This window comes from Phoenix dactylifera, chromosome 8 (assembly GCF_051530095.1).
Source record: "Phoenix dactylifera cultivar Ajwa chromosome 8, Ajwa_hap1_PhDact_Kaust_v1.1, whole genome shotgun sequence".
Lineage (NCBI taxonomy): Eukaryota > Viridiplantae > Streptophyta > Magnoliopsida > Arecales > Arecaceae > Phoenix > Phoenix dactylifera.
Genome location: NC_143197.1, coordinates 29,893,246 through 29,908,130, shown reverse-complemented (window position 1 = coordinate 29,908,130; position 14,885 = coordinate 29,893,246). Strand labels below are relative to the sequence as shown.

Below are 14,885 nucleotides of genomic sequence, written 5' to 3'. Positions count from 1 at the left end.
CCTACCTTTTACATATTTGGGCCTGTCACTATTTGATAAGAGACTTACAAGACAAAGTTGGCTTCCATTGTTAGAGAAAATCAATAGAAGATTGGCTACTTGGAAAGAAAGATTTCTCTCGTTGGGGGGTAGGCTTACCCTTATTAATAGTGTGATGTCAGCTCTCCCTTCTTACTATATGTCGGTGTTTAGATTACCAAAATTGGTCCTTAACAGGATTGACCAGATGTGTCGTGCATTCCTTTGGAAAGGAATGGACAAAGTTAGTGGGTTCCATTACTTGGTGAATTAGGATTTCGTGTGTAGGTCTAAGTTACAAGAAGGGCTGGGGATAAAAAATATGGAACAAATGAACCAAGCATTTCTTGCAAAATTGGCCTAGAAGTTCTTGCAGGGCAATGACTCTTCTTGTTGGAAGCTTATTCAAAGAGCTTACTATCAGATAAAGAAATTTGGGATGAGGATTAGAAAAACCCTCATAAGCCTATCCCTTATTTAGAAAGACATCAGCAAATATCTTGAAGCCTTTTGGATCTGTCTATCGTTTAAATTGAAAAATGGCACGAACATTTGCTTTTGGGAGGATAGCTGGCTGGGGTCCTTGAAGCTCTTCTCTTTGTTTACTGAGCTCTATGCTAATACAGTAAAACAGGACTGCATGGTTGCCTCGTAGTGGTCGTAGAGAGCACTCTCTTAGAAAGTTAAAGTAAGTGGACGCCTTGCAAGACAACAGATAGATCAACTATATACCCTCAAAAAAGCTCTCTCTAATGTAAGACCATCTCGAATTGGCGATGTCCCCATGTGGAAACTCTCACAAAGAGGTTGTTTTACAGCAAACTCTTACTACAAATTTTTTAATAATGGTGGCCTTCGTTGTCTTTTTTATAAGAGCCTGTGAAAGGCAGCTTTACCAGAAAAAGTGAGAATTTTTATATGGCTTGCGCTCAGAAATCGATTACATATAGGAGAGATTATTGCTAAGAAAGGATGGCACGCTAGTGATAGATGTGTGCTATATGGAAAAAAAAATGAAACGATCTTCCATCTACTAATTAGGCGCCCATTTGTCCGTAGTTTATAGACAACAATTAAAGTACAACTAAATCCGAGAGGAAGGCCTACCAACATTAATGATCTATAGACCAAATGGAGAAATGAAAAATTTCAACAACCAATGAGAAAAACTGTGGATTAGTCGATTGCCGTTGTCTGTTGGAAAATATGGAAAGAGTGAAATGTTCAGATTTTTTTAAAAAAAATCAAGTTCTATCTATTGTGTTTTGCTGAAAATTTTATCAACCTTCTTCAGTTAGAAGCATTTGTGTTCAGAGAAGCTGATTGACCCTCATCTCAAACTTAGGAATAATCTTAGAGCATTGACGTCGCACGTTGAGAGACGATGATCTATTTTTTTAGAAAAAGGCTGACTGACATTAGGATACAGAGCTTCTATAGTTGCACATTGAAGATAAAGAGATCCTTCAAAATACTTATCAAATTGTTAAGCTTGTTGAATAGTTTAATAGGTTTACTTATAGGTTACTACCTTTTGTAAAAACTTTTTATTTTATTTTTTTTTGTATTTTTTATAAATAATTTATGTAAAATTTATTTTTTTAATAAAAATAAGGTGGCTTCGCCTCCTTCTTCATCAAATGAAAAAAAAGAACAACATCCTGTCCTTTGTTTGCCTGCCATTTTACATCTAGCTCTTATGTCTGGTCCCCACCCATAGAGGCCAGTTCCTATGCACAATTGTGTATGTCTTACATATGCTTAAATGGGTTCAGCTTTTGTTACTTTTTCTTTTTCACGGCATGGTAAGCCAAAACTTTTGCGCCCTGCTAGGGACAATACGTATGCAAATATTTGAGGAAATTCCTTTTAAGAGCTTCCTTTTTTGATATACATGAAGGGTTTCCCTTTTACCATCTATTCCTAAATAGCCTTTCATGACCTTTAAATCTGAAAAGCCTTTCTTTTTTCCCTTTCTCTTCTTCCCCCCTTCCCTTTCTTCCCTTTTTTTTTTATTTTCATTTTTTGGCTTTTCTTCTACCCTTCTTTCTTTACTTTCTTCTTTTCACTTATCCCTTTCTTTCTTTCTTCTTTCCTTTTTCTCTTTTTTTTCCTTTATTTTCTCCTTTTTTTTAATCTTCCTTTTTTCCCTTCCTTCCTATCTTTCCTCTTCCTCTTCTTTCCTTTCTTTTCTTATTTTCTTTATTTACTCTTTCCTCTTCTTCCCATGCCTCATAGATTTGGGAGAATCCCACCCCCGTTCTAGTTGAACGGGAACGGACGGCCAAAACAGCCGGCGTCCCGCCGGAATTATTACGGAGATACAGAGTAGGTGCGAACGTCCCCTGTGGCTGCATTCACCTGCTCCAGAATCTCATGCGGAGAAACATGGTAGATTTCGATGCCATAACTATTCATGCTGATCCTCGAACGACCGTGAGGTTGGGAACGGATAAATCTCCCAAATCCACCAACCATACAAGCAGCAGCGTCAAATCTATGAGGCTGGCGAGATCCCCGCAGAAGTAGGGCTCCAATCACTCCCAGGCTTGCTCTTGGAACAAGGCAGATATCGTATCTCCTCGCAGGAACACTAGAGTTTGTTACTTCATGCCTGCATCCGTGTGTTCTCTTGTGCTCTCTTCCTTACCATCAATAAAATTAACAAGAAATATATTTCTCCACTGTCTTACAACTGCATGTCGTATGCATTTCGAACATGCACCACGATGATTGATGTGATGCTGGATGAGTTCCTTCCACTATTTTCTGGGAAAGAAGGTGGCGTTTTTTGGATTGTTTTCGGATTCGATGGAGTGGTTGATAAGACATTGCATATAAAATTCTGATGAGTTCCTTCCACGATGATTTATGAGTTCCTTCCACGGATTGGATTGATGTGTTTTCGGATTGGATGAGTTCCTTCTACGATGATTGATGCAAGGAACCTGAACGTATGGATAAGACATTGCATATAAAATTCTGATGGTTTTGGTAGTGTAAGCATGCCGCTCATGAACACAACAACAGAGAGAGGCTTGGTGACGCAGAGACCCAGTTAATTTGTATTCACCTTGGTTGAGCTGATGTTACGACCTATTCCATGACCGTCCACATTCGGATGATGATTTATGTTTGCAATCAACTAAAATAACTGCAAATAAGGAGTTATGCGACAAAGGTGAAACTGATCAAAAACTCCAGTATGAAATGAACGGACAGAAGCTAAACACATATCAATGCTTCATATATTTTTATAATTTCTTCATAGAAGGTCTCCATATATTATACGATTTCTGAGCTTTCTGCATATCTCATAAAGCAGAACAAACCAAAGCTGATTGCTATCTCGACTGTACATCTTTAATCAAATCCAAGGATTATATACAAGCAGCTGATGCCGAGGTATAAAAAACTAAGATGATATAATAAGAAAACAAAAAGGAAATTCTGATTAACTATCATCTACTTCTTCTCTAGCTAGCCTATGAACGTACAACTTCGAGCTCAGCCCACCACAATGGGGATAGTTTTGGAGTTGCTTCATCTGGTGGCATTGCTGTAATTAGTCTCATCCGGCTGGCAACCTCCGCCATTGTTGGTCTCTCCTTCGGCTCTGGATTTATGCAGGACCGTATCACCTCACACAGTGCACCGATATCTTCCTCATGGACTGATCGAAGGGTTGGATCAACCATGTCCTTAAGGGGTCTTTTCCCAGTAAGATAACCTGAAGCCCAGAGCACAAGCAAGCCATCATCCTTGGAGAATGGAAGCCTCCCAGAAATTATTTCCAGCAGTATTATCCCAAACTTATAAACAATGCTTTCTTGATCTGAGCCAACAGATACTGACTCATGTTCTTTTTCCTGATCAGAGAACCCGAGTTCCGAAATCTTGGCCGCATAATCTTCAGTCAGATATATAGATGATGAGTTCAAATTTCTAAGAACTACAGGAGGGTTAAGCTGGTGCATGTACTCTAAACAGTACACTATTCCCATGGCTATCCTCAGACGTGGTGCCCAATCCAGTTGCTCGGCTTCTTTAACTGCAAACACCGCCAAATTTGACACAAATCAGAATCTAAAATCCATGCAATCAGGTAAAATTAACACAGAAACTGAATTACAGAGAAGCCTTACATTTTGGATAATGGAAGATATTTGGACTATTCAAATTTTTTTCTCTCTCTAGGAAAAACTTTCGGGCATTTACAGGTTCAGTTAATAAATTTCTCACAAATTCTTGGAACATGCACATTTAAAAGGCTACTTGCCAGGCTGTAATTTGAAATTCCTGGTAATTTTAAAATTTTAACAAGACATCTGCTTATGGTCCCAGTCTCTCAAATAGTTTCCATTCAAAAGACCTGGAAATTTTGTTTCAGTATCTCACAGACAAAAATTGTAGCATTTTGAGTTTCTCATTGCTTCACTTATTTGAATCGTTTCACAAACTTGCTATTTGGACAGTTCACATAAGATGGACTGGCACAATGTATAAGAGGAAATGTTTAACTCTCAGAATGTCTTATGGCCTTATTAAGATATATGAACCACTCTAGAAATGCAGTGTCCTTAATATAAACATATGTTCCTGTTTTAACTATTGATTTTTTTTTCCCTTTTAGATGTTATACTTGCAATATAACATTGCAGAAGGATTGCTAGAGCCATTGTGTTGCCCCTCCAGGCCTGTCCAACATAATGACAGTAGTCACCGACCTGTGTCAGATAGCATGCGATAGTTTGCCCATACAACAAAATAGAGAGGATAGTCAAGTGAGATACTCACTGTGCAAATGCTCAAAAAGCGTTCCATTTGGAGCATATTCGAACACCAACATCCTGGTGAAAGGCTCTTCTTCCTCACAATAGCCAAGAAGGTTCATAAAATTCTTATGGTTTATTTTGGACAGCAATGATATCTGAAAACAAAGCCAAAACTTGATACTTAATCTTTGCATACAAGTAACGAAAATATCTGCAAGGAAATGATAGTAGATTGTTAAATCACCTTCTTTCTGAAGTGAGCTTCATATTGTTCTAACCAATCCTTGGCTGATGTAACCATTGTAGATGTCACTGCTATTTCGATCCCACTGGACAGTTTTCCCTTGTACAATGTGCAATCTGACCAAGAGCCAACGATATTGCTGAAACCTTCACAAGCTATTTCAAGTTCCGAGCGTCTGAGTGAAGGTACGCCTGCATGTGTACTCAAAATCGTGAATGTGGATACAAATTTACAAGAAGTCTTAAAATCCTTCAGAAGGAAAAGCAACCTGTCACAAATGCTTTCTGCAATTGCCCACTTAGACCTGTTCTCCAGGGCATGACAGTGACAACCTTGTTGGCTCGGTAACAAAGCAAGCATACGGCAGATAAAACCAGCAGAAAAGATGCTCCTCCAATTGACCCAAGTATTATCCAAGTCACATGCTTTCCACGGGTTGTTGCTAATTTCAAGGATGAAGGCTGGGTAGGAGAGGAATCTGGAGCAGGGGAAGGAGCTTTATGTGGTGGTGGTGGGGATGGTGGAACTACTGTTGCTCGTGGATATGGTCCCAGTGATCGTGGTTGTCGTGATGCAGTATCTCGTATATGGTCTGTTTTATTAGGCTTTTTATGACTACCATAATCTTCTCGCAGAAGTCTCCGTATGGTTGCATTTTCAACATTCCTATTACAGATTAAATCAAATTTAGGAAGCAAGCAAGGAAAGCCTTTTTTGAGAGCGAGAGGCAGAGGGAGAGGGAGAGAGGGAAGGAGGGAGGGAAGTAAACCCACTGACACAATAATTACTTGGGTCCAGATTTTTGGGGATGTACCACCAAAGAATCCAGCCAAGAATATCTAGTTGCTAAACAGAGGGTCCACTAGGGCAAGCCCCAGTTCACCATTACAAACTGTTTATCACTACTTATCATCATATTACAAAGTTGTATTTCAGTTAAAGACAGTATGCCAAAAATTGTGCTTTGTGTTGATGCCAATGCAATCCTCCCATGCATATCTACCAAAGAGGGAGAGTTATGTGGTTGCACGTCAAAAAAAAAGGTTGACCACTAGCAGAACATGATTAGCGTCATAAACAATAAAAACCAGTAAAGACAAATCATAGAATCCGACTACTTAGTACTATCCACATTCATTGACAAGCATAACTTCCAACCACTTTTGTCCACACCCGCCCTCTATCAGGGACTATCACCAGAGGACAGGCTACTATATATTAGATTCTTCTCACAACATGATGCAACTTAATTTGTTTTATTTTCCCATGGGGTCTTTCTCTCTCCTCTCTCTCTCTCTCTAGCTAAAGTATTCACATAGAGTTGACATGGTTGAGTTGTGTATATAATTTTAATATGATAAAATGCTTAAGGCACCAGTTCAATTTATAACATACCCTTACAGAGCAAGACAAGTTTGTTCTTTCTTTTCTAATCATGCTATGCCCCAATGACTCATTGACCCTTGTCAAAATTGTTAATGATTTTGCAGCTTCACAAACCTTGATATGAATGTTATGTGCACTAGTCAAATACTACATTAAAGAATAAAGAGGGTATTGCCACTTACCTTATTATTATACCAATTGCTGATTTAGAAAATCCCCACCAGATCTTGTCTTTGCCATCAAAATATGTGTCTTTCATTTTCTTAAAGTTCAATTTGAATGGCTGGTTGCTGTATATATAGTCATAAAGGTGTAATTGTCCCAGGTATGTGTGTGTGTATCCCTAATCCTAATCCTAATCCTATAAAAGCTGCAAGTTCTTACAAACTCAAATTTTAGTGCAGATATATCCAATTGATAAAGTGGCGAAATGACCTACCTTGTAACCTGTTTGTGGCTTGATGATAACAGTTCTTCATCAACCTGAATCCCAGAGATAATGTTCAGCTGATGCATTTCAGGCAATGTGTCACCAACAAATTTGTTGTTTCTGAGTACGCTGCAATGTTAACAACAAAATTGGCAATCATATTATTATTGGGAACAAAAAAACTTCAGTAGAAAATCAACTTGCACCATGGTCTCCACTCACAGGATCTGTAACGATGATATGCTTCCAAGCTCAGGTGGAAGTGGTTCACCAAGATCATTGTGTCCCAAGTTCAATATCTCCAGCTTCTGCAATTCACCAATTTCTCTAGGGATGATTCCAGAAAAGGAATTGTTGTATAAATTGCTGCATGAAGGGGGTTAAGTTGGAAAAATACCATAAGAAGTAAGAACATAACCATCATTATCCGGAATCACAAATTATAAAAAGAATCATGCATGATAGCTACATATGAAATATAGATGGGAAATGACCTCATATGGTAACTAGCTAAAAGATTATTGAAAATCAATTTAAACAATATGGGGTGCTAGACATACATATTGCTGTAACCTACCCACACCATATGTTGCTCGCATCCCACCCATGCTGCGGCCTCCACTCAATGCATGACATGGCCCACAAAGAAAGTCAAGATATGTGCAGTACATGGCACATATATTCAGTTTCCATATTAGTCCAAGAATGCTTTATATTTTCATAAGTGAAAACAAATCATGGCCTACATGTTTATGTCCCTATGGTATTCAAAGACTTCTATTATGAATACTAAGAAATAATTTTAAGTGAATAAAAGTTTGTGACCTTCACGAGGAAACCCCAGTAATATTCCATCTCATTTTGTCTATGTTCTATAACGCTGATGCACAGAAGTAGCCAGAAGAACAAAGAATATAGACTTGCATATAATCAAGCCATATTAATAATAATAACAACTAAGGTCGGCCGAACCAGACCGAACAGCCCCGATCAGGGATCGGGTCAGTTTGCCTAATAAAATGGGGACCAATCCCGAACCGTTCGGAACGGTCCGGTTCCGTTCGAACTCGGTGCGGACAGTTCGCAGCGAGTCGGCCCAATTCGGAACCGGGCCCCCTCCCCCTTTCCTTCTCTTCCCAACATTTTTTCTCTGTAACGTTTAGACTCTAATGGCTTCCCCTTCCCCACAATTTGCAAAATCATACCGATTCAGCGGGATTGAAGAAAAATCCAAACCTAAATAAGGTGTGCTTCCTCTTTCTTATCTTATTTTCTCTTATTTTTTTGGCTCCAAAAAATAGCTTGAAATTTGCAAAATAAGGAGAGATCATGCCAAAATTTTTGATTTGGACTTGATTTTATGATATGTCATAAATCTATAGATGATCTACACAATGACATATAAATTTTTAATTTTTAAATTATATAAAATTTTAAATAAATTAAAAAATAAAAAAAAAATAAAATTCAAAAAAATTGTAAAATCAGAAGCGTATTCAGGGGCATACAAGCTACTCTGTAACAAAATTTGGTGTCCATTTATTCAAGTTTTGATGCGATCATGCGCATAGCGGCCTATGCTTAAATTTGGAGAGATAAGTAACCTTCGATGCATGCCCGCGAGCCTAAAAAAATATATGTAGCATCTATTGTTGGGTTCCACATGAATCTGAGCTGAAATTAATACGTATCAGGTTCATAGACATATCAGATGACATCGCACGTGTAAAATCCATAGATGTGTCAGATTTCAAGTCGTATATTGGATCCAAAGGCAGCCTATAACCCATACGGATAATGATATGGATATGGTGCGTCCGATTCATTCTTCAGTGGTTACTATCCTATGCAGCTCGAAACATCTTACGGATTGAATTTTGCTGCCGGCTTATTCGGATGGGCCCCTTCACAACCGTTTTATCAACCAGAGGACACCTCTCAGAGCCAGAGCTTCAGCAAAAGATCCGAAAGTGCTTATAACCCAGAGTGCATTCCTTATGGGATGAACATCCAAGACTACAACGCCGTTTGGTTAGAGGGGTGGGTTGATGTGCCTCCTGACTATGCTAATGATCCGGATATTTCATGTTGCTTCTTGTAGCATGCAACATCTCACTAATCATTTTATGTTTTGTAGTACCTTAAAACAACAAGATGCATCATTTAGATTAAACCAAAATAAAAAAATAAAAAAACATTAAATTAGACTTAAAATCATTAAAAAAGTTAAAAAAGATTAACTACCAATTAATTAAACTTAAAAAGCTCAAAAAAAAATTGAGCATGCTAGTCCGAACCGGCACGCCCAAGTGTATCATGTGTCGGTACGGTACCGGTTCGGCGGACTTTGATAACAACCATATCAAAACTACCCTATTCCCAGCAATTCTGGTGTTACTTTATGATTTGTCTTTAACATTCTTTTCCAACCACGACCATAAACTCCATTGCAGAACTCTATTTCAGAAACTTCCATTTTTTTTATAATCCTTCATATATCTCCTACTAGTTTCAGATCTTCAACCGAATTAACCACCTTAACTTCATGCCTTGCCAGCCTATAGCTAATGAATAATAAAAACATCTCACTATGCATTTGATCAACGTAACCCCTTTAGTGCTGAATCTATTTTATGCAGGTCCCTCCTAGCTGGGCATGTTTTAAGCATGCGCTACATATGACCAAACAACAGAACTGGTTTTGTATCCCCATCACTGGACCTATTTGCTGCTACTCAGCTCTAGAGAATGGATGCTGGCAAATCTTATAAGTAGTTTATCAAACATAGGTAACTAACTAAGGACATATTCAAAACCAGCAGCTTCTTAAACAAATCCAGCTCATTAAGCTTCTTTAAGTTTGCTAAAAATTTATGCACATTTTTGTTTGAAGAAATGCTACAATGGTCACACCTGAGAAAATTATAGCTGCTCAAAAAAACACATGACCAAATAATTTGGCACTCTGAAATGCTATAAAATCTTGAAAACCAATGCACATTTATTTAATCTATCATCAGCTTAAAGGAAAGTTTGGGACATGCTATGAAATATTATGCAGAAGCGAATCACTTGAATGGCAAATTGGTCCATTTTAATGAAATTTGCTATTTTGTTTATCTAAACCCAAAAGATTATGCATTGTCACGAAGGATATGCCCCATAGCTAACCCTTAACAGTTTAAGTCAATATTTGAAATACAGTTCGGACATTCTCTCAAACTTTGCTTGCATACTAATATTTCTGGGAAACACGAGAAATCATCTGCAGGGTCCGGATGTTACATAAAATGCTTACATTACAAATTGACCATGTCAGAGTACCGAAATTGTTCATTTTCCACAAGCTAAGAAACAAGTACACATTCATAAGGGGGATCAGCAGCAACACCATAACTGCAAGTTAAATCTAAGACAAGTTTGTGCAACCAAAACACTTGATGTCACATTTTGCTTAGAACAAAAATGAAACTAAAAAAGAATGAAAGAAAAGGATGTTAATGGCAAACAAACAACCTGAAGTATAGACTCTAGTAGACCACAAGAACAGGTTAAAGAATATGAACTCTATATGATCAAGAAACAAGCTTCGAAATGCTTACAGCGACTTCATGTGGATAAACTTCCCAAGCACAGGCCCAAGTTTCCCCTTAAGACAAAGATCTTTCAGGTTCCTACAAGAAGATTACAAATTTCAGAAAAAGATAGCTAATATAAACATTTATTCTAACAACTTTTATTTGCACTAGATTCGAAATATGAAAGACAACATGGTGATGAGGAACCAGTGGAAAATAGCTTTTAGTCATTCAGTTCAAAAGCAAAATGCATAATGGAAGAATACAAACATATCCAAGCATGAGAGTCAATTTAAAAATCACTCCAAATGGTTAGCACAGGATACCCGTATCCAGAACAAAAAACTATATGCATTTCATAAAGCATGAAATGAAGCCACTACCTGCAACCGCAATATGATATGCAATTTAACTACTGAAACTAAATTTTTGACAATGGAATGCCATAATATCTTAATGAATGAAGGAAAGAAAAAAAGAATAAGAAATGAAACTTAATATAAAGATTACATAAGTAATCTATGAATCTCCTAAGGGTCGATGGGATGCTTGTCTACCATATCCGTGCGATATCTCCACATGCAAGGGAACCTGGTGGATCTAGGAGAAATAGAGAGAGAAGTAGAAGAAATCAGACACCCCATTGATATCAAGATTTACGAACCAGAAAATGCCTTTTAGATGGACTTGATAAGCCACAATCTGGCATAACCTCCACAATTTCTCATCTTCCTTGCACCACCTCATCTCCTCAAAAACTTACAGTTGTGGGAGTTATCAGACACACGTGGTGGCCATGCTTCCTTATTGCCTCTAATGCTAATGCACAATCATATTAAACTGGGGAATAGAAGGCCATTGGTACAAGCCATCCATAACCAAAGGCATTTAGCAAGAAAAGTCTAATGGAGACCTAAGAGGGCCCAAGAAATGTCTCAAAAGCCGAGAGTAAATGTATATAGAGGTAAGCAAACATGTACATCTTTAAACCACAGGAATGTCAATTGAAAATTTATTGATTTACTTTTAGAAATTAACTAAGAGGGCTTTTTAATATATTTTATAGTCAATTTTGTCCTGAGGCCTAGAAACACATAAGTCATCCATAAGTTTCTCATTTCCACATCTTTTCATGTATATGCTGGAAGTGTATCATTAATTGTTTAATTTTTTCTGGTATTCTTCAATTTTCACTAACTCTGGTTCAAATCTGCTAAACCTAGGTCTTTTAATTCCCTCATGGTATATTATCCGTGTAAGATATATAAGTGGGACCCTGATTTTTGCCAGAAGCCCATTCATCATAGTTGAGCTATACCAAAGATTGGAAATCCTCCAATCTAGAGTTTGGTGTAGGATATTTAAAAAACCTGCTCTACACTTTCTTTCTTTTTTTTTGATATACGAATCATATTTATGTTAGTGACTACAGTGGCTGTGATAAAATGCTTGATGACTATCAGATGTCCTTGCTTCACTAAAGAAATGGCGTCCCATCATTTTCCTTCCACATGGTTTATGGTCATATGTTATATAGTTGATGGTTGTAAATTATACTACATCTTTTTATGTATGTTTTACCACTTCATTTTTCCTCCCTACAGACAAGTTCACAACTTCTGCAAGATAGATCCAATCAAGGTTGGCATCAACAAGAAAATAATACCTACCAAGACAAGGAAGACAATCATCCCATGTGAGTGGGTTATTGCAGGGCTAGTTAGTATAACATCTAATTATCTACTTTGGAAGAAGACAAGAAACAAGTATCTACTAGCTAGAGATTAGTGCAATCCACATCTTCTAAGTTCTGAAGAAGAGTAGCATCACAAGCGTAAAACTAACTAACAAAAACAATATGTTGCAAAACTTATATACCACTGACAAAGGTGAAATTATCAAAAGTATGACTAAATAAATAGAAAAAAAGAGCACAGAGAAGAAATTGTTAAGCAAAGGTATATCCCCCTTGAAGTCTCAGATAGCTTTAGAACAAATTTATCAAACGCATCCATCATCAAAATTCTTCAGGAATAATGGTTTGCGGTTAACAAATGTTGTCATGACAGAGACTCAAAAACAGAATTCAAGTAGCAGAACAGTATTTCCAGTGAGAGAGCTACCTTGTGGAACATTGCTCAAAAGTTCCCTGTTTTTTACACATTAGATCAAAGGATTTATACAAATCAGGAAACACTAGTTTTTTTTTTTTTTTAAGGCTTATCAGTCTCTCAGGAAGCCATCCGATTAAGTTCTTTATCAGACCAGTAATAACCTGAAAGAAGGCTCGATATTTCATTAAAGCCACACGCAAAGAAATAGCCAGTAAGCCACCATGTGCAACAGAAGAAAAAACACCAATTGTAACAATCCTGAGCTTCGCTTGAGTGTTTTGGTTATTGATTATTAGCTCATGGGTTTTGGACCTATGCACTTGCATGGTTGCACTCTTTATGTATCACTGTGATTCAACCACTCGCCCTATTTTTTTCCCCTGATGCAAGCGATTCAACCACTCCTGATCCTAAAGTTGGAGATTTTCAGGTGTTGAGATTGAAAAGTCCTTGGTAGCTCTTGTTAAATAAAGCCCTTCTGGCCTCAGAACCAAGGAAAGGATCATCGCCATGGCCCTCCATGGTGACACATGTAATTGTATAGCTAGGCAGTCCAAAATCTATATATCTTGTACCTAAAAAAATAAGGTTAGGGCTACAAAAAGAAACCTAATTTGCTTGAGAGAAAAAAAAAAGGTGGATATTGCCTGTTTGACTATCTAATTATCTACTCCAGCAAACTAGAAAAAATCTTGACTGCTAAATTCGGAACAAAATAATGCAAAAACCATCTAGAAGTAGTAACAAAAAGGCACAGGAATGTCACTCACAGAGCCACGACTCTTCCATCATCCGAGCAGACGACCCCGAACCAAGAGCACGGATCAACATCGCCTTCTTTCCAATTCGAAAGAGCGCCGTAGGGATCGACCTCTACCCTCTCTTTAAACCTCAAAAGATCCCTTCCTACATATATGAAACAACCAGAAAAAAAAATTGTAACAAAAAAAAAAAAACTCGATCAAATTGCTTTCCGGCAAACCAACCCTAACAACTCTTTAAGCATCAAAGATCCTACCCTCAGGATTGATGGAAACGGAAATCTCCAATCTTTGATGCAACAGAGCGAGCCACAGCAAGAAGGACTCCGTTCGAAGCCTCCAGCACTCCATTTTTCAGTCCAAGAACTCTTTTTTTCTTCCGCTGTGATCTCTCCTCTCAAAGAAAACTGAGTCTTCGCTTCGGCCACGGCTAAAAGAAAAAAAAATAGGCAAAAGGAAAGACTTGTGGAATTATGGAGCTGGTATTGTGCTGGCACGCGGAATTGGGACTCTGGAATTTATCATTGATACGGTTCAAAGGGTGGTCTCGATAATTCTGTGGGAATTTCCAAAAGGTGATTGATATCTCCATCAATGCCTTGTCTTTGGTTTCTGGTTCTCCTCTATTTGTACGAATGAGACGGAGAGGGGGCCCCAGGGTAAGTTTCCGGGAAGGTGGTGACGGACGGCGGTTGTATCTTTCGAACAAAAGAAGGATTCCCCTTCCTTCGCTCGAATCCACCGTTAGATCGCGCAATGATCGGTTGAGAGCCGTGCGTCTATAATCCAACGGTTTACATCGCGAAAAAAGATCAATCGTCCTTTCGCACAAAAGATACAACCCGAACCCCATGGTGGACTTGGGTACGTTGACACGTTGACCGCCACTTCTCTTTTTTAATTTACTTTAATACACGGAATGATGCATGCGAACAAGTACTGTCACGTGAGACGTGTCATGCACGTGACAGGGCTGAGATCCTCTGCACCGGTAGTAATATAATATTTTAACATTAGGATATAAGGTAATTTATTATTGAAGGTGTATTTTTAGGATAGTGATGAACGAATATGAATTTAATTGATTAACCAACCAAAACTTGTCACGTAGGTCAAAATTGTACCTTCATGATCAAGAAATTGTCGTCACATGACTCATATAATTTAAATTTTTATTAGTTAAATGCGAATGAAAGTAGTATTTGATGGATATGATCTAATTTGATTTTTGTTTTTTTTGTTTACGTAAAAAAATTATTTTCATACGGTTTTTTTTGTGGACTTGTACATACATACACCAAAATATGTGGCATCTAGATGGTTGATGAAGCCAGTGATGCTTCTCAAATTTCAAAATATCATGGTAGTAAATAAAAAGAGAGATAATACAAGATGTTTACAATAGTTGTTTTTTTCGTCATGGAGCTTTATTTTTTTAAAAAAAAGAAAAGAATGGCAAGTTATATATAGAGTCATCTTTCTAATTATTTGCTCGTTCACATATTTATTATCCATGGCCATGCAATTTTAAGTCAAAGGAGCAAATAATTACAAAAGAGCAGATGGCATTATAATTATT

General features: G+C 37.6%; 1 protein-coding gene across 1 annotated transcript; it reads right to left on the bottom strand.

Annotated features, from left to right (window-relative positions):
* Positions 1 to 3,269: 3,269 nt before the first annotated feature.
* Positions 3,270 to 13,986, bottom strand: LOC103718087 (protein MALE DISCOVERER 2-like). Its single transcript, XM_008806741.6, has 9 exons — positions 13,564 to 13,986; positions 13,316 to 13,451; positions 10,456 to 10,527; positions 7,076 to 7,219; positions 6,863 to 6,982; positions 5,306 to 5,703; positions 5,038 to 5,228; positions 4,816 to 4,948; positions 3,270 to 4,069 (listed from the first exon to the last, which is right to left on the bottom strand). Exons 1-9 carry the CDS (start codon positions 13,655 to 13,657, stop codon positions 3,504 to 3,506), a joined length of 1,854 nt encoding a protein of 617 aa, XP_008804963.4. The 5' UTR covers positions 13,658 to 13,986; the 3' UTR covers positions 3,270 to 3,503.
* Positions 13,987 to 14,885: the final 899 nt, after the last annotated feature.

Coding starts and splice junctions, on each gene's coding strand:
- LOC103718087 (XM_008806741.6), bottom strand. CDS start 13,657: ATGGAGTGCTGGAGGCTTCGAACGGAGTCCTTCTTGCTGTGGCTCGCT. Junction 4,949..5,037: donor AAGCTCACTTCAGAAAGAAG/GTGATTTAACAA, acceptor CTTTGTTTTCAG/ATATCATTGCTGTCCAAAAT. Junction 4,070..4,815: donor GCTTTTTGAGCATTTGCACA/GTGAGTATCTCA, acceptor CGGTGTTTGCAG/TTAAAGAAGCCGAGCAACTG.